Source organism: Carex rostrata, chromosome 26, assembly GCF_964058835.1.
Source record: "Carex rostrata chromosome 26, lpCarRost1.2, whole genome shotgun sequence".
Lineage (NCBI taxonomy): Eukaryota > Viridiplantae > Streptophyta > Magnoliopsida > Poales > Cyperaceae > Carex > Carex rostrata.
Genome location: NC_135943.1, coordinates 5711790 through 5736843, shown reverse-complemented (window position 1 = coordinate 5736843; position 25054 = coordinate 5711790). Strand labels below are relative to the sequence as shown.

General features: G+C 35.4%; 2 protein-coding genes and 1 long non-coding RNA gene across 7 annotated transcripts in view; 1 reads left to right on the top strand and 2 right to left on the bottom strand.

The window, feature by feature from the left end:
* Positions 1-375: 375 nt before the first annotated feature.
* LOC144544169 (cysteine proteinase inhibitor 12-like) lies at positions 376-3125 on the top strand. Its single transcript, XM_078292583.1, has 4 exons — positions 376-682; positions 1239-1458; positions 1726-1871; positions 2773-3125. The coding sequence occupies exons 1-4, from the start codon at positions 446-448 to the stop codon at positions 2923-2925; spliced, it is 756 nt and encodes a 251-aa protein (XP_078148709.1). The 5' UTR covers positions 376-445; the 3' UTR covers positions 2926-3125.
* Positions 2008-2830, bottom strand: LOC144544170 (uncharacterized). The gene is made up of 2 exons (XR_013508160.1): positions 2717-2830; positions 2008-2686 (listed from the first exon to the last, which is right to left on the bottom strand). It is a non-coding gene; the product is annotated as an uncharacterized LOC144544170 (long non-coding RNA).
* Positions 3126-9644: 6519 nt separating the features above from the next.
* LOC144544553 (nucleoside hydrolase 3-like) overlaps positions 9645-25054 on the bottom strand; it is a 30782-nt gene continuing 15372 nt past the window's right edge. The window contains exons 1-12 of one of the 5 annotated variants that reach the window (XM_078293081.1): positions 20658-20878; positions 18752-18931; positions 18179-18289; positions 17643-17978; positions 17159-17335; positions 16196-16483; positions 15645-15767; positions 15095-15292; positions 14423-14658; positions 13648-13852; positions 13082-13387; positions 12368-12722 (exon numbers count right to left, since the gene is read on the bottom strand). In XM_078293081.1, the coding sequence (XP_078149207.1) occupies positions 12441-12722; positions 13082-13387; positions 13648-13852; positions 14423-14658; positions 15095-15292; positions 15645-15767; positions 16196-16483; positions 17159-17335; positions 17643-17978; positions 18179-18289; positions 18752-18931; positions 20658-20843 (2628 nt within the window). In that variant the 5' untranslated portion in view covers positions 20844-20878 and the 3' untranslated portion in view covers positions 12368-12440. Of the gene's footprint in view, positions 9780-12367; positions 12723-13081; positions 13388-13647; positions 13853-14422; positions 14659-15094; positions 15293-15644; positions 15768-15809; positions 15847-16195; positions 16484-17158; positions 17336-17642; positions 17979-18178; positions 18290-18751; positions 18932-20657; positions 20879-25054 lie in introns of those variants that run through there. The other 4 variants (XM_078293083.1, XM_078293082.1, XM_078293085.1 and 1 more) reach the window with 4 other exon arrangements.

Sequence of the window (25054 nt, the reverse complement as noted above, 5' to 3'; positions counted from 1 at the left end):
AATCTCATCCGTTGCAATAAGTTTTGCGCGAATCTTAAAGCTTAAATAATACCGGCCCCCTATGTCACCCCCGAATAGGCACCGGACACGTCGGTCACGCAAAATATGTGATATCTCAGAGGTTACGCACTCCTGCCGACCTTATCATCTAGGTGAACCCAATCTCTGGTTGGATATGAATATAGAAACAATGTAATCCACTGAGAGGTGGTTCCCACATCCCTAGATTACACAGATTACTCCAAACCAGCTTCATCCAAAAATCTGTTGAACTATGGCCACCTGGCCCGTTTATATCTAATATTCTAAGTTGGACCTGTTCTTCTGAAATTACTATAGAAAAGACCTACAGGACCCACTTGTCATAGGTAGAGGACTTAATTCAATAGACCAGGTGCACAAGATCTCCCATCTCCAAGGGGGAAAGTATTAAGTAGAAGTGCGAATGCTTCTCCTACAAATGCTCGCATTAAAACGAGAAATGCCATCAGATTCAATCGGCGCATACGGTTTCATATCTCGCTTCCTGTTCTCTCTCTTGATTCTATTCATTTTGTGGGAGAAATCGATCACCATGGCGAATACCTTGGGAGGCGTGCGTGACTGTCCGGTCTCTGAAGAGAACAGCGTTCAGCATGAAGAGCTCGCGCGATTCGCTGTGGAAGAACACAATAAGAAAGAGGTCTCTATTTTCCCTTTGTTTTTCTGAGCTTAATATATTTGTAGAATACTGATCTTCTCAGTGCACTAATTGGATACTTCTTTAAATAGTTAAATTACTTTCAGAATTGGATACCTGTTGCTAATTTTTTTGAAGCTTTTTGTGTTAGATATTTCACCTCTGACCTGACAAATATTTATGAGTAGACTAGTACAAGTTGTAGTTCAGTTTAAAAAAATAGTCAATTGTTCCTTTGATTGTATTATTATGGACTAATTGTTACTTGATAAATGGTTGAAAGCATCATTATATTAGGAGTTTAGTGGAGCAGTAGTATAATTTTTTTAACCTTTGTGATTGATACAAAAAATGTAAAGGTAATTGGGAAATTTCTTGATAAGTGCCATGATTAGCAGCCTTGAGTGCTCAGTGCCATGGTGTACCAAAATCAAGGAAGAAATGCTCATACTGCAATTGATCAATTATACAAAATGACAAAAATCCTGTTCTGGCACAAATGCTGGTATAAAAAGTTAATTTTTTTTCTCTCTTCTTTTTTTCCCCTTTGTTGAATTAGAATGCTCTCGTGGAGTTCTTGAGGGTGGTGGAAGCAAAGGAACAAGTGGTTGCTGGCACACTCCACCATCTCACTATTGAGGCTATTGATGCGGGAAAGAAGAAAATTTATGAAGCCAAGGTTTGGGTCAAGCCATGGCTTGGCTTCAAGGAGTTGCAAGAGTTCACTCACAAGGGGGATGCAACCTCTTTCACTTCTTCTGACCTTGGTGTTAAACGAGGTGATTTACTGAACTGACAATTACCAGAAATACTAAGAATGTTGGTGAAAAAATTATTCTGGTGTTCTTCCTCATGCCTACTTGTTGGGGACACCAAATTCACTTTTGGCAGCCTGATGTTGGCTGTTGTCTTCATAGTTTATTATCAATTTTATGTTGTGCTTTATAGGGTTTTGGTAGGTTTTAAAGGGACACACAACTTAATTAACTAAACAAGGTAACTCCTTTGTTACTATATATTTAAGCTGGTTGTACTTATATTTCCAGAGGGACACGAGCCGGGATGGTGTGAGGTGCCGGTGCAGGACCCGGTGGTGAAAGATGCTGCTAGCCATGCTGTCACCATCATCCAACAGAGATCTAACTCCCTTTTACCATATGAACTTGTGGACATCATTCATGCCAAGGCTGAGGTATATAATATATTAATGAAATTCTTCCTACATGTAGATATTGGTGCAGGTTTTGTTTGTTTCATACTGGTGTCTGACATGCTGATACTTTGATAGTGATATAGAACAGGTGCTGAAATCTATCTACCTTTTGTTCCTTTTCTTGCTTGCCTTCACCCTCTACCGAAGGCCTTGTCAGAGATATATTATCTATACAACCCCGTTTCAGAATGTTGGATTTAAATTAGGCTAATCAGGACATAGTTTATTGAGTTAAGGGCTGGGTGCAGTAGAAGTAAATTACGAGATATTTGGTAATTGGGTGGTTATACTCTGGTCTGTTTTGGCTTTGGCCTGTTTTTGGTCTCAGATCTCCGAATTAGTTTGTTCTGACACTTGGGTTCTTAGTATGGGTTATTCTTCTGACAGTGTTTTGGAGTTGCAATTGACTTTTCTTTCATTTTTTAAAAGACCTCTCTGTTGGCCAACAAAAGGAATTATCATTGTGGCGCATGGCTACTACACATTTTTTTTTTTTGTGTTGGTACCTAGTTTGATCCATGTCGGGTTGGGTTGTGTACATTGATTGGTTTTTTCGTTTAGTGTCAGCTTGTATTCTTACTGTCTTAAGAAAATTAATGATTCAGTTCAGTTGTGGCCTTGGGTTTGGGCAGTTTGAGGCGTTGAGCTATGTCAGCTTGGTGTGACATTATGCTGGTTTTAAATAACACCTAACTGACAGCTGTATTGGTTTTAATATACCACGATGTCTCTTTTACTGACAAATTTCATTGCAACAGACTTGAAAAATTATCCAAGAAAATAAAGAGGCTTAACTTCTTATAATCAAGTTTGCGTAGCTGAACAAGTGTGGTAAGGTTCTAAATATGTAGAGCTGACAGCTATATTTTGTTGATGGTAGGTGATAGGAGATATGGCTAAGTTCCACATGCTTCTAAAGCTGAAAAGAGGAAACAAAGAGGAAAAATTTCATGCGGAGGTGCACAAAAGCGTTGAAGGCACTTATGTTCTCCATCAGATGCACCAGGAAGAGAACTCTGACCCCACCACCTAGTAACTGTAGGATTTCTTGTACTCAACAGCACCATCTATATCGACAGAGTTTGTAAAATAAATAAACAGAATGGTTGCATAACTATTTTGCGATATGAGTCTTGTATCGGGACATGGATGATAAATGCAGGGTTGTTTTCTGTGCCTTTCTGCATTATGGGTGACCAAGCCAATTAAAACGATATTTTTATGTTTAATTAATATATGGATTTCACCCTCCTCTATCTAGTTTTTCAAAATAAAAAAAATATATATATATATATTTGGGTTTCTTGCTGCCTTGATGAGTTTGGAATGAATTTTGCCTGAAAGAGTTGTTTTTCGGCCAGCTCATGGGACAGTAGGCACTGTAGCAGCTTAATTTATCTTTAACAGTGGCTACAATACAATGTACATCTTACAAAAACATAGAGCAGCAAGTTTGCTCTGCACCTCACACTCATTAAGCTACACACTTTACCAGTAATTTACCAGCAATGAAAAAAAACCATTGATAGTTAACAGAATCTCAACTAAAGTTTCCACATTAAAAATCCTGCTCACTAGAATCTCTGGAGGAAGAGAGGATCCTTTGAAAATTCTTTGAAAATTCTTTCGTTATGTTGTTTTCAAATTGCCCAAGTCGTACATACAAACCATGAGATCCAAATTTTCTCAGTCAATCAACTTAATCTACTGCGATTGGGTATGCTGGTTCTAAGTGCTTGCACTGATGATATCCAGATGTGTTGGATTGTTGTGCCTTGTTGGATTCGATTAATCCCTAACTTTGCCGATATCAACCTCCAAACCTTCATTGCATAGCGGCATTTGAACAAGAGATGTAGAGCAGTCTCCAATCTACAGCCCGTGCACATGATACAACCTAATTGGCATTGTATATGTCTCCGTATCGTATATCTTGTGTGAGTATTCTACCATTCAGAACAAAGAGCATGAAGATCTTTGCCGAGCTCAGGCACTTGGCAGTACACAGTTTATTGAAACTCCACTTAACTCTACCAATCGAAATAAGAACCCTATAAATCGATTTGGAAGAATATACCCCAGAAGGCTCCAAATTCCACATAAGCACATCCCCAACTGAAGAAAGGATCGCCGGTTCTGAGATAGGATTATTCGGTAACAAAACTGAAATCCTTGTCAGAGCTCGGAATAAGGAAATATTGGGTTGTGGAGGCCGAGGCAACCCATCACCATATTGCCGCAACAGTTCATCTTGCCAAGTGTCATACCAGAAGCAAATTGAGTTGCCATCTCCTATATTCCATTGAGTGCTTGAGTGAAACAGCCCTTTTAAATTGAGTAATTGAGCTAAAAAAAAAGACGCGCTTCTCAACCAAACTGTCAGACCCCCTTCTCTGTTTACATGTGCTCTCAATCTTGATGTCCAGAACCGCCATAAGGAATCAATTTGCTGGTAGAGGTGCCACCACCATCTTAACAAAAGTGATATATTTTGTAACTCCAAGTTTCATATCCCCAATCCACCCCATTCTTTCGGCATACAAACCGTCTCTCAATTAATTAAGGAGATTCCTCTTCCATCATTCCCATAGTTTTCCACAGAAATAATCGTCGTACCAACATTCAGGTCAAGAGTAACATACGAACAGAACAATGTCTTTTGAAAAAAAATATTATCTGCAAGGGACGATATGCCCATTTAAAAATCTACCAACACTCCACCGGACTGAGCTGAGTAATATAATAGACTTCTCCCCTCACAAAAAAGAAAAAAAAAAAGCATCCATTGTTTTTTAACATTCAGGTCAAGAGCACCCTTTTGACGTGAAATATGGCCTAACCGTCAAACTTGGATTTTGGATCAAATTAGGATTAAAATTAGATGTATAGCGTTTGAAGATTCGACTTCAATGATAGAGCACAAAAATTAAGACTAATTAAGTATGATTTAGAATGGTATCAAACGGTGCATTAGAATTTAGAACGATATCGAAAGGTGAATTCTGTCTAGACAGATTTAGGTTAAGCCAGGCATTCCACATTCCCATACCGGCCACGCAATTTCAGATGCTAATGTAAGTCCATTTATGGTTCCTTATTCGTGATTTATAATATAGGTAAGTTTAGATCTCAATTTTTTATAAAATATTTAAAATTGTACATGCTGCTTATTTATGAACGACCTTTTCGTTATTTTTCCTCACAAAAAATCCTTACATTTCTACTGAATCCAAGTTCTAACCTTCCATTTCAAGATTGAAGAAGTAATAATGAAACTCTAGGATATGACATGCTTGTTAGCATATATAGCCACTCCATACCAAGATTAATTCTCTCCAAATCAATGTAAAGTTCAAACAACAAAAAGCAGAGTAATTGATAAACTTTTAACAACCGAGACTAGCACACATATTGAGTTCACAATTTCATTGGCAGAAGTCAAACAGGGATACACAAAAGGTTGCACCTACAACAGTGCTACAAGCACAAACAAAGCAACAAGTGCAAACAAAGATGCACACAACAACAGCTAAGAACTACACAAACCACAGCATTACACGCGTGGTCTTTAGCCGAATTTACGGATGTCGGGGGACACCTTTATTAGTATATACTTAGCACAAACAACTACTACTAATAGACCCTACCGCCAGCAGCCCAAATTTGCTTTTCAAGCTACATTGTCAAAAGGAGAAATCAAGAAAGGGTTAGATGCACTGTGATTGCATAAGCAGTTGAGCAAAGAGAAGAAAAGGGAATATAGACCAGCAACACTTTCCGACCCAGTAGCATCGAAGAGTCTGTTCTTGTGATATGTTAACAATTTTTCATTGCCTTTTATTTTTATTTTTATCAAAACTGGAGCGGTAAGTTGGTACTAAAGCCCTTTGGTGTAATTGTATCTTAGAAAATAAAAAGGAGAATTAAAACAAGTGCCAACAAAAGGTGGCAAGACACCATACCTCCATCAGAGCTTCTAGGTGGTGCTTCACAATATTAAATTCCTTTTTCAATTCCTTGATGCAACTGAGGCACCTGCTGAGAGAACCCTTAAAATTAGACTTAGAAGATTGAATTATTATTTTTTTTTTATCACCATACCCGGGTTCCAATGCACTTTTATCATATTGAAGAAGTATAAAGTGTCAATAGCTTGCTAAGTTTTTAAATTATGAAGTCACCGGAATTTAAACCAGTAAAGATCATATCACGCAGGCATTTTCTGCGGTAGATATATTAGACATTATTTTAAAGTATTTTGGTTGGAGATTTTCAACTAAAACAAATGGGAGCCACGATGTTACGTAAAATAGTTATATCTAGGACAAACTATAATTTAATTCTCAAGTCAAATGAAAGAGCAGAATTCTATATATGGTCATTTTAAACCAGCATTTAAAATGGCAAGAATATGTGTGCATAACAGCAATTCTATCATATCATAACACAAGATTTTGATGTAAATGTATAGAGCAACTAGGGATGAAGAAAATTATAACTTGAACAGAATAGTGCACGAGTTTGCATAAGTTACCATTCAGGTTTCTTCATAAATAGAAAAAAAGTTACATAGAATTAAACAATACATTATCTAATGCATGCAAGATAAATATACCTCTTCCTATCATTTGTACTGAAGGCATCACGTAACCCTCGGCACGCATTTGTAACCCTCAATGTCCCAATGCTGCTTACAATAAAAAATAAATAAATATTCCAAATACTGATAATGTAAATGAAGTCGGAACTCAAATATGGAAAAAGCAAATGAAATGTATCAAATACTATTAATCAAGAAAGTTGTATTGAATTATCATGATCATTATGTAGAATTTGGAGATGTTTGCCTCTAAATTCATGAGACAGCGCAGAAACAAATTCTTGAACTCAACTAGGAAGGATCATTCTTTCTAGCAAATTATATTTGATGAGCTTAATTCTAGCTGAATGTAAGGACATCTGATCATTTCAAACGCATATACACTTTCATGAAATCAGCAAAGTGAAATATTAAAAATCTGATAATTATTTAATTTTATGCTTTATTTATGTGAAGATTTGTCTAATCATATGATTCGAAATGGATGCAGTTAAGTCTCAAAAGTTACATCCATAAAGTATATCTATGCTTAATTTTTTTTTGTTACCTTTTAAATATATCCTATAAATAACCCACAGTTTAAAGATGCTAGGCCAAGTTTCTTTATTAACAAAAGAAGGACATAGAAAAGAAAGACAAATGTAATGAACTTATTTCAGGAAATAAATACAAGAAAATGTTGTAAAGGGCTAGCTATGAGCTGTGCCGGACGAACCATATGAACAGGTGCTAATTCTGATACATTAAGAACTTGAAACTAAATTAAGGCATAACTGTGCTTACTAATCACTGGGCCCTTTGATCAAGTGCAATTCAATTCCCATCTTATGTTGATCCATACCACTATACTTGTACCTGCTTAAGAAAATAAGACAAAAATATATGTTGACCTTATCAAAACGATACCAAAACAACTAGAAATCATTCTCTCAATGAAACCACAATCACATGCTATATTAGACAGGATACTCGTATAAATTATGTGATTACTGAAATGAACGAAATAGCAAAGGACAAAGATACATTCTAATTAGATACTTACACAATCTTTCGCATTGCATGCAGAGCTGTTTCAACAGCCCCAAAAAATTGAGTTATTATTTGGTGTGCAAAGAGAAGGTCTTCACGTTCAGCTTCCTTAAGTGCTGGGTAACGTGAATCTAACATTCCCTTTCAAAGAAAACAAAGTAAAATAACTATGGATGAGGCGGTTTCATATAAACAAATTATATCGACACCAACTTGTGCTGGACTTGGGCCAACATGTCTAATTTTGGTTTATTATGTGTTTGTATGTTTCTAAAATAAAAAAATTACGAGCCATGCATTAATTCTCCACTGAGTTTATTCATTTAATCTTACTATATCTAATTAATACTCCTACTTGAGATTCATATGATCTAGCAATATGATGCAAATTAGTAAGATATAGTGTCTTCGGAAATAAAGGAAAGTTGAAGCACAAAATGAAACTTTCTATACATTTAATTTTAGTACAATAATGAGTTGACCATAGTATTAATGCAAATTTTCCTAAATGAGAAAGAAAGCTGTCAACCAAAGTATTTCATTTAGGGTAAAAAGAAGAGAAGAAAGAGCCTTCAAACGGGAGTTAATGATAAACAACGGCGGCTTCCATATCCAATGCTGTAGAATGTATTGTGCCATTAGTAAATGAAAATAGTGTCACGAGCTATTTTTCCTAGCAATTCTAGTGAAACCTATATATCCAAATTAATCGAATACGAGTTATAATATGTTACATTTGTGTTAGCTGCACACTGAATTCTCAATCTCCTTTTCCTCCTCAGTGCACAAATAATCTACTTGATGGACCTCAAGACCTCTTTTAAGGTTTTTCTATAGCAGTATAACTTCCTTCTAGATTTTATTCAAAATAATGGATACGTGAAATAAATATAACTTCCTTCTAGATTTTACCTCTTGAACGAGGGTTGCCATGATGCTGCTGTGCTTCAACCTCAATTCATGCAAAGGTGTCATCTTCTCCTTTCAAAATCACAATATTTTCTAAGATTGAAACTGCGATGAAATTGTACTTCCGGCAGGTTTAAAAAGAGATAGAAGGATACAACTCGCACAGTGGTTGGTAAAAAACAAACTTTTCCTTGCTCAACAAATGAGTGGGTAAATAAAACCAAATTTTATTAGCTGTAAATCACATTCTTCTTCCAGAACCTGAACCTTTTTTTTGCAGTTACTAATTGCTTTTTATTACCTCATCCTGCTGTTGGGATAAGTATGGGGTAATGAAATAAATGCTTTTCATATATTATGTATTTTGAAATTGTATTTGCATTTATTATGTGAAATGAGTGGACAATTTGTATGTGAGTTGGGCTTGGGCCTAATTTGATGAATGCTAGAGAGCACAAATATGAGGTTATCATAATTACTGTTGCAAATTTTATAAAATATGGATTGTTATGACCACCGCAAGACAGGCGGTGGCAACAGTCGAGAGAAACTATGAAGCAATGAGAAGAGAAAATATAAAAAGGAAAAACAAATGAAAAAAAAAACTGACAAGTGTGACAAAGATTAAAAAAAAAAGGAAGGGATGACAGCAAGAATGAAAAAAAAGGATAGGATATGCCAACTGCAGAAGTTTTTGGGGATAGTGAATGAAATATAAAAGTGAAAAATAAATAAATGAAAACTTCGAAAAAAATGAGAAATTGTGAAAGGCAGCTGGGTGGAGAAAAAAAGTACTTACAGACCAATTGGGCCAAAAGAAGAAAAACAAGGACGGAATTTACAAATTAAAAGAAAAAAGAGAAATGTAAAAATTGAATGGTAAAGAAGGTGCACATTCTCAGTTTTTTGAAGTATCTTTCTATTCTCATCTTCTTTACTATTTGTATATATAGTCATATTTGAAAGTCATTATCTGTATTAAAGATGAGTTGATAAATTTTAAACCTCATTTCATCAGGGTGTGTGTAGTCATATTCGGACTGTGTGCAGAATGCCACAGAAGATCATCAGGGTGGCGCCCCAATGTGTAACAACAACTTGTAAGTTATCCTTAACAGAGATGAGCAAGTACATTATACTAACCAAAGTTACTACCTTGAGAAAGTTTTTGAAAAAAAAAATGTTCTCAGTCGAGGAGACTGTTGGGATCAGTATTTGGTTTACCATTGGTTGCAACAAGAACTTGTACACCTTCAGGTCCCTTTCCATCCTGATTATTTGAGAACACTAGAATGGTTTACTGTCTTATTAACACATAAGTTGCATTATCCTGTCCCAGAATGAGAATCCTCGAAAAAATAATCAAAATGATCTTCTAAATTTCTGTCAAAATGTTTCAGATTTTTTTTTTTTTTTTGCAAATAGCTCATTGTATGTACAATTTGTAAAGGAAAAAAAGAGCAAAACATTAGATATGGAAGTTCTACGAGGTTATCGAACTTCTACAAAGAACACAGTTTCAATTCCTCATCAACTGGTTTCCACTGTTTTTTTTTTAGGGGAGCGTAACTTAATATTTAATCTTTTGAGCCCCAAATTATCCATGAACACAAAGTGGGTGAAACAAGGATAGACAAGCAGGGGCATGGACCCATATTTTGTGTGGTTATGAAAAGTTACAACATTTTCTATTTAATTTTATGATGCTTATTTCATTTATCCCTTCTAGGTATGCAAAATCATATCCACCACTAGAATCAATTGAAACATAGTAGGGGTAAAATACTTTGGCCTGACAAAAGAAATTGTACATACCTCACATATCCCTTTGGAACTAGCATTGACTATGCAAAAAGGATCATTTAAAGCATTTTGAACATACCAGCTGTTGAAAAAGAGGTTTGAGCCATCATGAGCACCATAAGGTTTATTTGAGGTGATTACTGTTATGCTGATGTACTCCATTCTCGGCGTAATCATTTACACTGCTGTTCTTCTCGCCATTCATCATTATAGAAATTGACACACCAGTCATGAATGAATCCCGCGTGAAATACCTCTACGATGTGATGCAAAAAAGCAAATTAGTAATGAAGATTGGGATCATGATCTGAGATATATGTACTAGTGGTACACCCCTGGTATTACCAACACAGATTGTTATAGAACTATCGGGTTAATGACAAGCTCACGAAGCTACAAGCCCTCGTTAAGTATCAGATCATGACACCATACCTGTAAGGGCCGTACCACTACAGTACAAGAGATCAGATCGATTGTGTGCCCATACCAACTTTATACTGTGCTGGTCAAATTTGATAACAGGTAATGGCGACTACATGATAAAGAATGCCAATCACACTCCGTACGCAGACAATTGTTTCTGTGGCCTCGTAGCCAAACTACTGAACCTTTCAAAGGAAGCAAAATTTCCACAATGCCATCCAAAGTACAGAAATTCACAATACATTTATCCGCCGCATATGAACTATGAAGTGTTTCCTTAGGCTGAGTGACATTCAAGAATTTGACCGTATGTATTTGTTTATTTTGCTTTTGCTTGCTATGTTTGATAAATGCAATTCAAAATTACAATTTAAGAGCTATTTCATCTGACATGGCCAAGATGGAAAAGGGTTACCTTGAGGTGTGCCATGGTTGCATCCCATCCGGGGCATGATCCAGATCAAAAGTACTACTGTTGATGTTTTATCAGATACTTACAGTATAGAATTCAATGTCAGACCAAGTATCTCGAGTAATTTTCAAAGACCTGAAGCAGTACTGTGTCTCACATGTAGATTGTTGCTTCTCAAATTCCATGAAGAGTTGTTCATTTAATGGAATTTTCTTTGTTGCATCTAGTGGTATAAGGGTGATTGGGTTGCCCGAGTGAAAGACCTTTAACAAATTTGAAAAAAAAAAAAATAGTTCCAAATTTTGATTCACACAATATGTGGTGTAATGTTTTCTTCTTCTTCTTCTTCTTATTTTTTTCAAAATAAAAACAATAATAAGAAAAACATGGGAATATGGGATGATAATTAGCAGCTAAATAAGATAAATGATTAACAAAAGTTGGGCAAACAATTGTTTGTGTGGAGGTATAGAAAGAGAAATTAGTATGCTTCTAGAGAATTCGAGCAGCCTCTTATCTTTTTCTTCCCCTTTCTCTCTTATCAAATCCTAAATCATTAAATTAAATCAAGGCGAACTAACACTAACAGTGATACCAGCGCTTGGAGAGACGACGAAGTAAAAGAAAATAAAAAGAAGAAAAAAGATTGTTATGCACAACAGCGCGAAAAAAAAAAGAAAAAAAAGAGGAGCGGATGTGTCATTTGCAGAAGCTTTGGGACCCATTTTTTTTCTTATTAATAGCATTAGTAAATACGGATAAGCGGATAATCCACAAATACGGAGACGAAATGAATAATTATCGGATAATTATTTTTTTAGGGGAAAACCTACTAATTTCAAAAACTTGATCCATTCAATAATAATGGTTCTTTCTATTGAAAAACTGCTCAACTAACTAACTGCTCAATTACATGTACAACTGTGAAATGAGAAATATCTACTTGATAGAACCTAAAACTATATCAAGTTTTCTTAGGGAAGAATAGCACATGAAAACAGGAAATTTGGAACAAAATAACATCTTGGAAAGATCATACATTCTCTCTCCTTGCTATCTCTTCACTTGAAGCAGATCAATTTTTGCAATTCACATGTCTTTCTAGAGGAAACAATCAGAAAAACTCTATTTTAGTTACTAGTACAACATTGCTTTCTATAGTATGCTAATAGCAATCTGTCAAATTTAATAAGAGACTCTGGATTAAATATTGGAAAAATGCTTTCAGTTTTACTTACAATTAAATAGCCTCAATTTGTGGGAACAATTTGGAAGAAAACAAAGAAGTAACAAGAAGACTTCAGAAATGTAAAATTCATATTGAGTAAATTTTTTTTTTTCTAATCCCTGATTGAAGGAAGACTGATATACTTTAGGCAGGTTTGCTCCATATTTTCTTCTGTTCATTGAAACTGGAAATTACAGCTGATTGCTTTTCATTTGCCAATGAACATGAAAATTTTGTAAAATATGCCTCTCTGTCGAAGTCGTGTAGAATCTTCACTAGTTTCCCTTTCAGATTGTCAACAACAGTTTGACCTTCATTTATTTCATCTCCAACAACAACATCAACTTGATTTTCTTGGATGAATGGTTTTAAATTTTCTTGTTCTACCAAGAAGACAGAACCAAGGATCTCTCCAACAAAAATATCCTGCAACAATGAATGTCGATTTATTATTACTTCAAGTGCTTGGAAATATGAGAAGTTTAATTCCAAAAACTTCCTGGATAATATTTTGGTAGATACATAAAATTTATTCCAGGTACCAAAACAAGAGCATTTTCTTTTGCCCCTACATAATAAGCAAAGTTTTGTACATCATGTAATTTGTAAAATTATTTCCCCCCTTCTTCCCTTTTCTCAATCAAATACTGATAATTGTGAAAATATCAACCTCACTTGTAGTTCTTTTCCTGTTTTTGGAATTTTCATTTTCCCCATCTTTTCCTTTCTTAAAAATAAGTTATAAAAGAACTTTTTATTTTGTTTTAGCAAAAGCAGATAATTACCATGTGATAATAAACTTGGTGTTTCTTTTGCAATTCATTCATTAGAGAGAGCAACTTATACGTAAATTTCAGTTCTGGAGTCTGCTCGAATAGCCGAAGAGATCGTAAGATGTCTTCAAAGGAAGCTACCTTGCGCTGGGCCTCAAGAGGTACAAGAGTAATTTCCAGTCCGGATTGAATTACCGCTTTAGCTGCTCTGGGATCAAGAAAGAAGTTAAACTCGGCATACTTATTTGACGGCACTGTAAAAACATTTCCTGCGTCTCCAGTGCTGTTATTTAAGTGGCCTCCAACAACAACTATGCTCTGTAAGGATAGAGAAAATGGCAGCTCAGGAGTAACAACCATGCAATTTAGATGCTATTAGAATAGTGGTACTCTAAATTGTACCCAAATGCAAAATCTCAGTGAGTAGTAGCACTTACCAGCCGCTAATTAAAGGTTTGTTCAGCTTTTGTGCCATGCCAAAAACTAGATTACTGGACACTAAATACCATACCATTCAGGTCCTTAATAGGTAATCCATCCACCAATTAATAAGCAATATTGATATTGTGTCAACCAACCTCTATTTTTGATTTTGCTGCTGTGTCTGACATGATAATATTGGCCAAGTTGGTGAGGGGCCCATTAGTCAGGAAAGAGATATTTTCTCCTGGTTTGAGTTTTTGTACAATGGATTCCCATACTTCAAATGCCAAGGGTTGCCTGAGTTCTGGATGATCTGTGTCTCTTGGGGCCCCGTACTTTACTGAATTTTCAGCTGTATACCTGGAAATAGAAACATTGATGACTTTTTTCTTTCCTTTCAACAAAAGAAACAAGTCAAAGGATCTCTTTTCATGGAAACACTTGTAATATGCCATTGAAGTTAAAATCTATAGAAGACATTAAAAAAATTCTCTTGATTATTATTGTAGTTTGACCATACACAGTACATTGGTTTACGGTGTGAACCATTGGTTCATTAGCACAAACCAGTAGCCTCACAACTAGAGGTGCAAAATGGACGGGTCAGGTTGGGTTTGGCTTGTAAGAAACAATGAACGGCCACTTGTGATCGAGTTTATTCAATGGACGTTTGATCAGGATTTTTGGTTTTTTTTTTTTTTTAACAAAAAGTAGTTCAAGGAGATTGAATCTAAGTCTTGGAGCAGTAATCAGACTTGCAAAAATAAACTATTTTTCTACATATGATCACCCTTCATTATGTGAGGTACATGAAATATCATTCAGTTGGCATTTGCATGTAACCATTTGTCTAGTCATGCAATTACCATATCAATCTTAATTCTAAATATTCACTAGTATACATCTATAAGACCAATTTAAAAAATTTACCTCCTTGGGCTTCTAGGTAAGGTTCGACCAAGTCCATAAAGAGTATCAGAATCAAGGTATCCACCAGCGCCAAGAGGTATAGCCTTGAAATAGGAACAACCAAAGCTAGGAGTTCCCAATGCAGTAACGTTACCCAGTCCCACTGGTATATCATCACGTCCCATCATGTGTAGTATGTCATATATTATGTCTATTGTTGCTGCATTTGCCCAGCCATCAGCACTTACCAGGACAGCCTATAAACAGAGAAAAATGAAAAGGCCAAAAAAACTGAGACTATACAATTGACCAATAAATGGGAAACTGATAAACCATGCTTAATGTGTGCCACTCTGTCAAATTTGCTTTCTCAGCAAGTATCCAAAAAACTTCCTGGATTCTCTCAGTTATTTGATGTGGAAAGAAGAACAGAGAGAGATGAAGTGTAAAGTGTCAATTAAGACTTTTTCAATTTTTGGGGGTCGGGGTTTGGGGAAGTAGAACTCAGAGGACTTCTCCTTCATTTCTACAGATATATGAGGGATTCATGTTTTTCTGATTTAATTATTAAATAAGACAACCAGGTGCTTAGCAATCTAAAGCTTAGATAGCAGCTCACTTTAATTAATCTAACTCTTAACAAAAAGAAAAAAAAGGACCTTCAAAAAAACAAAAAGAAAAAAAGAAGCTAACCTTGAGATCTATAACTTCTATAGGAGCTTTGAGAAGGTAAAGAAGAGATAAGAAGTCCCCAGCACTCATATCCATGTCAAAGATAACAGGTTTTCCTCTGGTTATATTTGAAAAATCAGGTATGTACAAAGTCTCTCTGTAATATGGAAACTGTGTGCTAATATTAAAGCGGCCTGCTTGTTTTGGGAGATTCATGACCTGCATGTACGAAAAGGAGAGCATTTTCATTTCCAAATCATGTGCCTGGGTGGCATTACATGATCCTTATGACACTGATCAAGATTCATTCTTGTTTCTTTTTGGTGTGGGTGGGTGGGTGGGGTGGGGGAAGAGGGCTGATTTGCACATACTGAGCAATAATTAGCTTCTTCTCTCTCTTTTTTTTTTCAGTTGAATAATTGGTTTATTTAATCCAATTTACATAATTTAGGTTTGATTAATCGTCACTGGTTAAATATAACAAGTCTTAACCATGGTAACTAACAATAACTTGTAAAGGTCATCCAAGAGATAAGACTCTCAGAACATTATACTAACCAAAGTTACCTACCTCGAGAAAGTTTTTGAAAAATTCTCGGTCGAGGAGGCTGTTGGGATCAGTATTTGGTTTTGCCTTGGTGGCAACAAGAACTTGTACACCTTCTGTTCCCGTTACTTCTTTAGTATATCCATCCTGATTATTTGAGAAAACCAGAATGGTTTACTGTCTAATTAATAAACATGTCACATTATCCTGTCACAGAATGAGAATCCTCAAAAAAATAAAAAATAATATTGTAAATTTCTGTTGAATATTTGAGAAAAAGATTAGCAAATAGCTCATTGTATGTACAATTTCCAAAAAGAATGCAAACATCAGATATGAAGTTTTACGAGGTTATTGTACTTCTGCAAAGCACCCAGACTCAATTCCTCATCAACTAGTTTCTGCTGCTTGGTTTTGACTTTTTTATTTTTGTGTGCGGGTAATTTTTCATCCTTTTGAGTCCCAAATTATCCATGAACGCAAAGTGGGGACAACTAGGATAGATGACCAGGGGCATGGGACCAGAATTTGTGTGGTTAAGAAAAGTAATAGCATAGGACCAGAATTGTACATACCTCACATATCCCTTTGGCAGTAGCATTGACTATGCAGAAAGGATCATCTAAAGCATTTTGAACATGCCCACTGTGAACTCCTCCTTGTTGCAAATTGAACCTAGGAGTTGCATGTACATCAAAAGGAGGGTTTGAGCCATCATGAGCCCCATAAGGTTTATTTGAGGTGATTACTGTTATGTTCATGTACTCCATCTCAGCATAATCATTTACGCCGTTGTACTTCTCCCCTTTCATCATTATAGAAATCGACACACCAGCCATGAATGAATCCCACATGAAATAGCTCTGCCATGTGCCGCCAAAAAGTAAAAGAAAAAAAAGAAAAAAAATTTAGAAATGAAGAGTGGGATCATGATCTGATATATGTGTACTGGTAGTATGCCTCTGGTCATAACAACACATATTACTAAATAACTGTTGGGTTAATGAAGTTACAAGCTCTCATTAAGTACCACATCACGGCACCATACTTGTAAGGGCAGTAACACTACACTACAATAGATCAGATCGATTGTGTGCTCATACCATCTATATACTGTGCTGGTCAAATTCGATAACAGGTACTGGTGAGGCCATATTGTCATGCAACCAAAACCAGTTGTGACCAGAACAAACCCCAGAAGGATGTGCAATGCCTTCCAGTTCATAATGTCAAGCAGCACAACACTTGCATCGCACTTTTTATATCCCATGTAAACTGGGACATAAGAAAAGAATGGATACATAAACATCGAAAAGAATGCCAAACACTCTCCGTATGCAGACAAATATCACATGATACATTTGCTTTTGCTTCCTATGTTTGGTAAAATGTAAAATTACAATGCAAGGGCTATGCCATCTGACATGGCCAAGATGGAAAGGGTCACCTTGGCAGCTTTAGAGGTGTGCAATGGTTGCATCCAGGTCTGGGTCATGACCCTTATCAAAAGTACTGTTGTTGTTTCATCAGATACTTACAGTATAGAATTCATTGTCAAACCAAACGTCTCGAGTAATTTTCAAAGATCTGAAGCAATACTGTGCCTCATATGTAGATAGTTGCTTCTCAAATTCCATGAAGAATTGTTCATTTATAGGAATTGTGTTTGTTGCATCTAGTGGTATAAGGGTGATTGGGATGCCCGAGTGAAAGACCTTTAACGAATTTGAAAAAAATTAGTGTTAGACATTGATTCACAAAAATGTGATAGAACTTTTTTTTTTCAAAATAATAACAATAATCACAACAACATGGGATGATAATAATAGCAGCAGTAGCAACTAAATAAGAAATGATTAGCAAAAATTGGGCCAATTAGATTTGCAAATGCCGTCTTGTATGGATCCAGTTCTCTAAAGTCTATTGACAGCCTTAACAGTACAGTATAACATCAGTATTATAGACAATTTCATTTGCAAAGGAAAATAATAAACTGGCAAAACAATAATTTATTGTTGCTACCTGATATGCAGCAAAAGGGTCACCAAACATATTAAACTCTGCGTTTGGGTTTGTGTGGTATGCTGAGAATACATTTCCATGATTACCACACTGCCCTGGTACACAACTTCCTGTACTGTTTTGGGGGCAACAGCCAGTTGGATTGCTTGCTCTTACCGCTCCTCCCATTACGTAAATACGTTCAATGTTTTTCTTCAAATGTTGGTTTGACATCAGAAACAACCCGATATTAGTTTGCATTCCCATTATAAATAACGTAGTGGGTCCTGCAGAGATGGTGTCAATCAGAACTTGCTGTGCTGTTGGTTGGTGCAGAGGGGTATATTTTCTTTCTCCCTAAATGTTTCAAAATCAGAAACAGGAAAAGAGCATTATAAGAAGGAAGTTCCAAGCAAGCACAAACTAGATGTTCATTTTGACTTTTGTTCTGAAATCAAAGGGATTGTTGAAGAAAATTCAAAAGTCTGTCATCAAAATAAGGTGACCAAAGCTAAAAAAGTTCAATAGAAAGCTAATATGTGAGCTCTATAGTTTACCTGTGGTAGAAAACCCTTCCGTATTCCATAGTTAGAATCTATATCTAGCCGACCGCCACCACCAATAGGAATTGATTGCCTGTACCGGCATTCCCCTACTGTTGTCATACCCTGCACAAAACTCTTTTCTAAGAACCTTAAACCCTCAAAAAGAAAGGAAAAAAAAGAGAGAAAAGAATGGGGGGTAATTGTACAGGGAAAAAGGAAAATCAGAAGGAAAGAAAAACAGTCTACTATATAAGCTATATGCATTTTGGGACTGTACTCCAACAATCCTCGATGTAATAATAAAATCAACTCAGTCTCTCAACAATAATATATCAACCTGATTCAACTTCTATAGCTGGAATAATTTGCATTAGACATTTTAAAGATAACTTGACTTCTACAGCGAAGTACCAATGCAACTTTACTATTGGGTCGGTTACAGATTCAAGGAATAAGGTGCACATATCCACTGGCCAGTGGTATGCTGCCAGATGTCAATTATTTATTTGAAAATCACCATATTTATATTGAGATGCAGCATCCAAGGGTCACTTAAAAATGTTTTCAGATTTATTACTAAAGTACCTGTTCAATAATAGAGAGATAACCACCAACATCAGGGAAAATTGTGCCATCATAAGATATTCCACCTTCTCCTCCAACTCCAACAGCGATATCATCCCGATCCATCATGTATAAAATGTCATACATTTGATTAATGGCATGACCAGCATCAGTCCATGAATTCACATTGAGTGTTATAGCCTGTGATTTTGTGATAAGGACTGAATATAAGCTAATTCTGGTATAAAATAAAATTAGAATAGTAAATAGCATATGGCAGCACTTCATCTCACAACTCAATACCAAATATGCATCCCACACATGAACAAGACTATCAGTGGGACATTACATCGAACACCTCCTGTGCACCAACACACAGACGTCCACTAAGAGGTAAAGCCGTAAAGGCCAAGGGAAAATGAACACTAGAAGGTTACCATGACTGATATAGGCCGTACATTCAACATTTAGTATTCATATTTCTCTGTTTCCATTTCCCCTGTTTCTTCCCCCCAAAACCCACCTCCACCCCTAACCCGGCCATGGCGCGTGCACAGCATTGGAGAGCGAAGGAGCTTTCTTGCGGTGGGACAACTGATAAGAGACTCTCTGGTTTTTCAAAGTTATTTTAGAGAGCGTCACTCTCGCCAGTAAATATAAGAAAAATTATACTTCTCAAATTTTTGTTCTTACAAAAAGATCAAAGTAGTCCTTACACTTTTATTTACACTAACTTGGTCCTTAATTTTTAAAAGCGAACCAAATTGATGTGAGATTGCTGAATTTTTTTTTATAAACCATAATTATAAAAAAGATTTTTATGAAACCAATATGATTACTTTTTTTTACAAAAACAATAAAAACCGAAATGCCATTTCAGCCCCGATATTTTTTTTTGGGACTGAAATGGCAATTCGGTCCCAGGTAGTTTTACAATTTTTCAACTTATTTTTTTCTCGAAATATGTGAAAACGACTGGGACCGAAATGCTATTTCGGTCTCAAAAAAAAGGGACCGAAATGCTATTTCGGTCTCAAAAAAAAGGGACCGAAATGACATTTCGGTTTTTATGGTTTTTGTCAAAAAAAAAAAGTAATCACGTTGGTTTCATAAATTTTTTTATCTAATTATGGTTTATAAACAAATTTTGAGTTAGCTTATTTGACACTTGGGCTTCGGTCTGCTTCTTGGATATAAACCAACTGCAAATAAAAATCAAAGTATTTTTTCAAACTAAATTTTATCCTAAGTTTTGATGTGTTTATTACAACTTTGACTTTGTTAATTTTTTTTTTTTGGTATAAACTGATTGCGATAATTATTATTTTTTTTTTGTTGAGCGCTATTATAGGGCAAAGTCATAAGTAAAACTCACATTATTATTATTGATATATGATAAAGAAATAAAGTTTCATAAGCTTACTTCTAGCACACAAAATTTTGCTTTGTCTAGAATTAGTTTTTATTTGTACTCGATTGTTGTTCATGTGACATATCAAAATATATCAATCTACATCAGCAAAAAGTTTTATTTTTTCATTGAACAAAAAATTTGATTTTTAAAAAGTAAAGGGACCAATTTGCTTCTTTTTAAGAACCCATTGAACAAAAAAGGTCAGCTATAGGCAGGACTTGAACAATTCCCTTCCAGAAGCAAGGTTCTACCAATTATTAAGTGGATGCAAATGTAATTTCAAGGACTAATTGAATTCTTTTAAAAAGATTTAAGGACACAAACTTTATGACTTATTCTCATATATATATAGCTGCATCGTACATTTAAGTTCACCATATATTTTAATGAGTTTAACTTTGAAATTTATTGAATTAACTTTAAACAATGAATTCAAATAATGTACAATTTATCAATTTTCAAATGAAAACATATAATTTTTTTTCTGAAAGAAAAGAAAGAAGACAATCAAACCTGAAGATCATACTCCGAACGATTAAGCTTCAGCAAATACAAAACAGCAAACAGCTCATCTGTGTCCATGTCGGTATCGACAAGGATCCTACGTGGCATATGTGCATCAACTAATTGCATTGATATAACCAACCAAAATATGATAATGAGCATCTTGTGAAGCATTTTGCATGATGAAGAGCTCATAATGGAGATATCACTACTGCAAGCCACAAAAGAAGGCATCTGGAAAATTCAATGAAGATACTTCTAAGCCCCCAAAATGTAAGCTTAAATAAGAATCACAAGTCAAAACAAAGGAAACAAAAATACAAGGTTGGTTGGGAATTAATTATTTTCCCCTTAATTAATTGCATAAAAGGTTAAAAGGTTAGGTAAGGTCAAAATTATGTTTTAAATACAGTAGCTTCAAATAAATTGTTCCAATAACACTTCAGGTTTCAAAATAATATTTTGTTCCAATAACACTTCAGGTTTCAAAACACCAGTCATGAATTTGGATCATGCGAGGGTTTATATTTTTGAGCCAATTGTATCATGGCAAGAATTTGTATGATAAATTATTAATTTAATTAGCCATTAGCTAATAATAGACGGTTGATATTACTTGTATATATATTGTTGACTTTAATTTTATCAAATTGTTAAAAGTTGTTGAGAAGTATCGATCATTGGAATTGACGTAAACTGGGGCGAAAGCGGTCTAAATCCTAAATTCTATGGTGTGAATTGTATTTCCATATTGACAAGGGTTCAAATGCCTCCATGTTTTTGTGCCTCCATCATGCCTTCATCTCTCTCTATCATTTTGAAAGTTCAAACAGTCGATCCGAACCGCTCAACCTAACCTCCATACTAAAATATGTTTGGAGACCAAATTTTATATTTTTAGGAATTTTTTTACTATTTTTTTAGATAGGTACAAAATCAGTAAATCTGAACCATCTAAAAATAGTATTTTTGTACCTATCTAAAAAAATAGTAAAAAAATTCCTAAAAATATAAAATTTGGTCTCCAAATATATTTTAGTATGGAGGTTAGGTTGAGCGGTTCGGATCGACTGTTTGAACTTTCAAAATGATGGAGAGAGATGGAGGCATGATGGAGGCACAAAAACATGGAGGCATTTGAACCCTCCTCTAATAATTATTGCAATATAAATATGCCTAGGAGCTTGGATCATGTATGCCACTGCTATGTCAAATATTATAAATTGCAATCCATATCCAACGCTACCATGTTCTTTCCGATTTTTTTTTTTTTAACATATTTGAAAAAAAAAACTAGATAAGTTGTTTTTTTTGAGGAGAAATCATTTTTTTCACGTTCACAGTTTAAGCTTACTTCTAGCACAAAAGTCTGCGCTCTGGAATTAGAAGTACCTTTCTTTTGTACTTGATTATTGTCCATGTGACAGATCAAATTACACGTGTCAAATATATGACTCTACATCACCAAAAAGTTTGATGAAATGTCTTTTTAAAAAGCAAAGGGACACCAAACGGATGCAAATACAAGATTTTTTTTATATTAAATAGAATTAGTTTTAATTATTTTAATGAAATAAGTATTATTAATTTGATTTTTATAAAAGAACATTCTAAAAACCAGTGGAGAGAGGAATAAGTAGAAATAACCAGCCGGAGATTTTTTAAAACTATATTTAAATTCTCCTTCCACCGATTTCTAGAATAAGTTCAAGATCAAAAGAGTTCAATTATTTCTAAAATTGGTGGAACTGTATTTTATAAAAATTAAATTAATAGTGTTTGTTTTATTAAAATAATTAAAATTGATTCTATTTAAAAAAAAGTCCAAATAATAATTGAACTCTTTTTAAATAAGTTTTGAGGACCAAAACTTGATCCTGTCCTCCTAAATATAAGGCCGTGAAATTCGTACAAAAGCGAGTAGAGTTAGGAATAAATTCAAGGTTGACTTTTTTTTTTTGAGGAATACCGGGCAGAGAAGGTTGACTTAATAATAAGAATAGAACTAGTGTTCTTGACTTCATCAAATTTTTTATGAATTTAATTTAAAACTTGTTGAATGGATTTTAAATGACGAATTCAAATTATTGAAATTGAACTACTCCGTGAATGTAGAGAAGAAAATTAGCCACAGCGTGATCAATCACGTCACGTTACGTCATGTGAGCTAGTCACGTCATGTCACGGTATGAAGCATAGAGTAACCAACTTTTTTAGTACGCATAGAATATCCAGGTTTCTCTTTTAGTGTAGGTTTAGTGATACTGATACTCATATAGTACTAATTTTTATTTTCTCTAGTTTAGATTAATGAATATTTATAAATGAATTTTTTTAAAATAATATCAGATGTCCAACAGTCTTTCCGCAAAAGAAAATAAAATTTGCAACATTTAACTTATTTAACAATTTTTAGAATTTATCATATTTTTTATATCTTTTTTCTGTATTTTTAACAATTTAAATTAAAATATAAAAAAAAGTTTGACGTCACTAATTTACGTCACGTATGGTCACGGCGTGACTATACGTGACGTGACCATTCGCCATTATTTTGTTCATGTCACGCCACATCACGTGAAAAAAAAAAGTTAATCATGTCACATGAACAAATCATAACGTATCACGTATTTTCTTCTCTATGTGAATGATGCCTTTAAATATAAAATTTATGAATTTTTAATTTCAATTATATATTTAAATGTCAAAGAACTGTTCTTACTATTTTTCCCCTTGCGCTGTGGAGAACAGGCAGAGAGACGAGGCAGGTAAGGGAGTAGCCCAAAAGTGCAATCTCAGCCCTCTAATTTCATCAAGAAATCCACACGATAAGGATCGTGCGGATCGCAGTTTACATTCGTTTTCTTTTCCTTTTTTTCTCGAGTAACGAAGTCTGTGTAGAGATTTACGTAGTGGTGTTCATCTGACATACATTCAGGTAAAAAATTTATTCAAACACCTTCGGCTACAGAGATCGTGCTACAACAGACAATCGGAAAAACTAACTTTATGCACACGATGAGGTCCACATAGTGGTTTGCTAAACCGTTAGGGGTTGAACCCGTTTTGCCCGGCCCGTACCCGTTACCCGTACCCGTTGCCCGGGTACAAACGGGTAGACGGGTACGGGTAATAAACGGACCGGACAACATAATTTTGAAAAAAACCCGTTGTGCCCGTACCCGTCTACCCGCCAACCCGTACTCGTCTACCCGCCAACCCATACCCGCCTACCCGTATCCGTCTACCCGTACCCGTACCCGTACCCGTACCCGTACCTGACCCGTTACAAAATTTGAATTTCAAAATTTTTTTGGCGGCACCCCTATAGAATTCAGATCCAGTGCAATACCTGACTGAGTAGAATGAGATCTGAGTCATCAATTTTAATTTGGCATGAATCTCAAAACGGACCCCTATATCTAAACTCCATCCGGGATATGTCCTTTAACTTGGCACGAATCTCAAAGCATAAAAATTCAGAAAAAAACAGAAAAAAAAAAAAAAACCCGCCCGTACCCGGGATACCCGTACCCGTCAACCCGCAACGAGTACGGGTAATAAACGGGTAGGGTAGAGGTTTTGGGAAAACTACCCGTCTACCCGTTGCGGGTTGTACCCGTACCCGTCCTACCCGTCTACCCGCCCTACCCGTTACCCCTAACGGGTTACCCGGAACGGGTCACGGGTAACCCGTTTGCAAACCACTAGGTCCACATGCGAGTCTTCCATCCACTTGCCGTGCGACACGTGTCAGAGAAGGAACTGATTAGGAGAGTCATTCGATCCGTTCACTGTCCGCTTTTTTTTCTCCCAAATAAAATACGAACTATTTTGCTTCGCGACCATTGCACAAAATACGAACTATTTTACTTCAGTAAAGGCGGTCAGACCGTCCCATTTAATTATGCAGCTGACAGTGGGCCTTTGGTCATGTTTGGTTGTGAAGTAAAGTTAAATGGGATTAAATTTTTTACTTCAAGCTAAACTGGAGAAAGCTAAACCACCTCTCTAGATGGTGTAAGTTACTCCTAACTCAAATCTTACTCTATCTTAAACCGTCTAAGTTACTTCTCATTTGGCTCCTTAAACGTGGAGTAAGGGGTTTACTCCACCTCTTACTCTACAACCAAACATGGCCTTACATTTGATTAATGGCTGTAAAGCATCAAATGGACTCCTCCAGTTCTGTCTCCAATGGACATGAAGCTATCAGTATTCCTCTTGTCTACAGCTCATCAATTAGTGATTAATGTGATTTTACCTTACCTTAATTTACAATAGCAAATCTGTAAATTACGCTTACCGTTTCTCTTATGTTTGGATATAAATAAGCCACTGTAGCAATCTTTGTTATTGAAGGAATAATGAATAAAATTCAATTCTAGAAATCTCTTCTTCTTCTC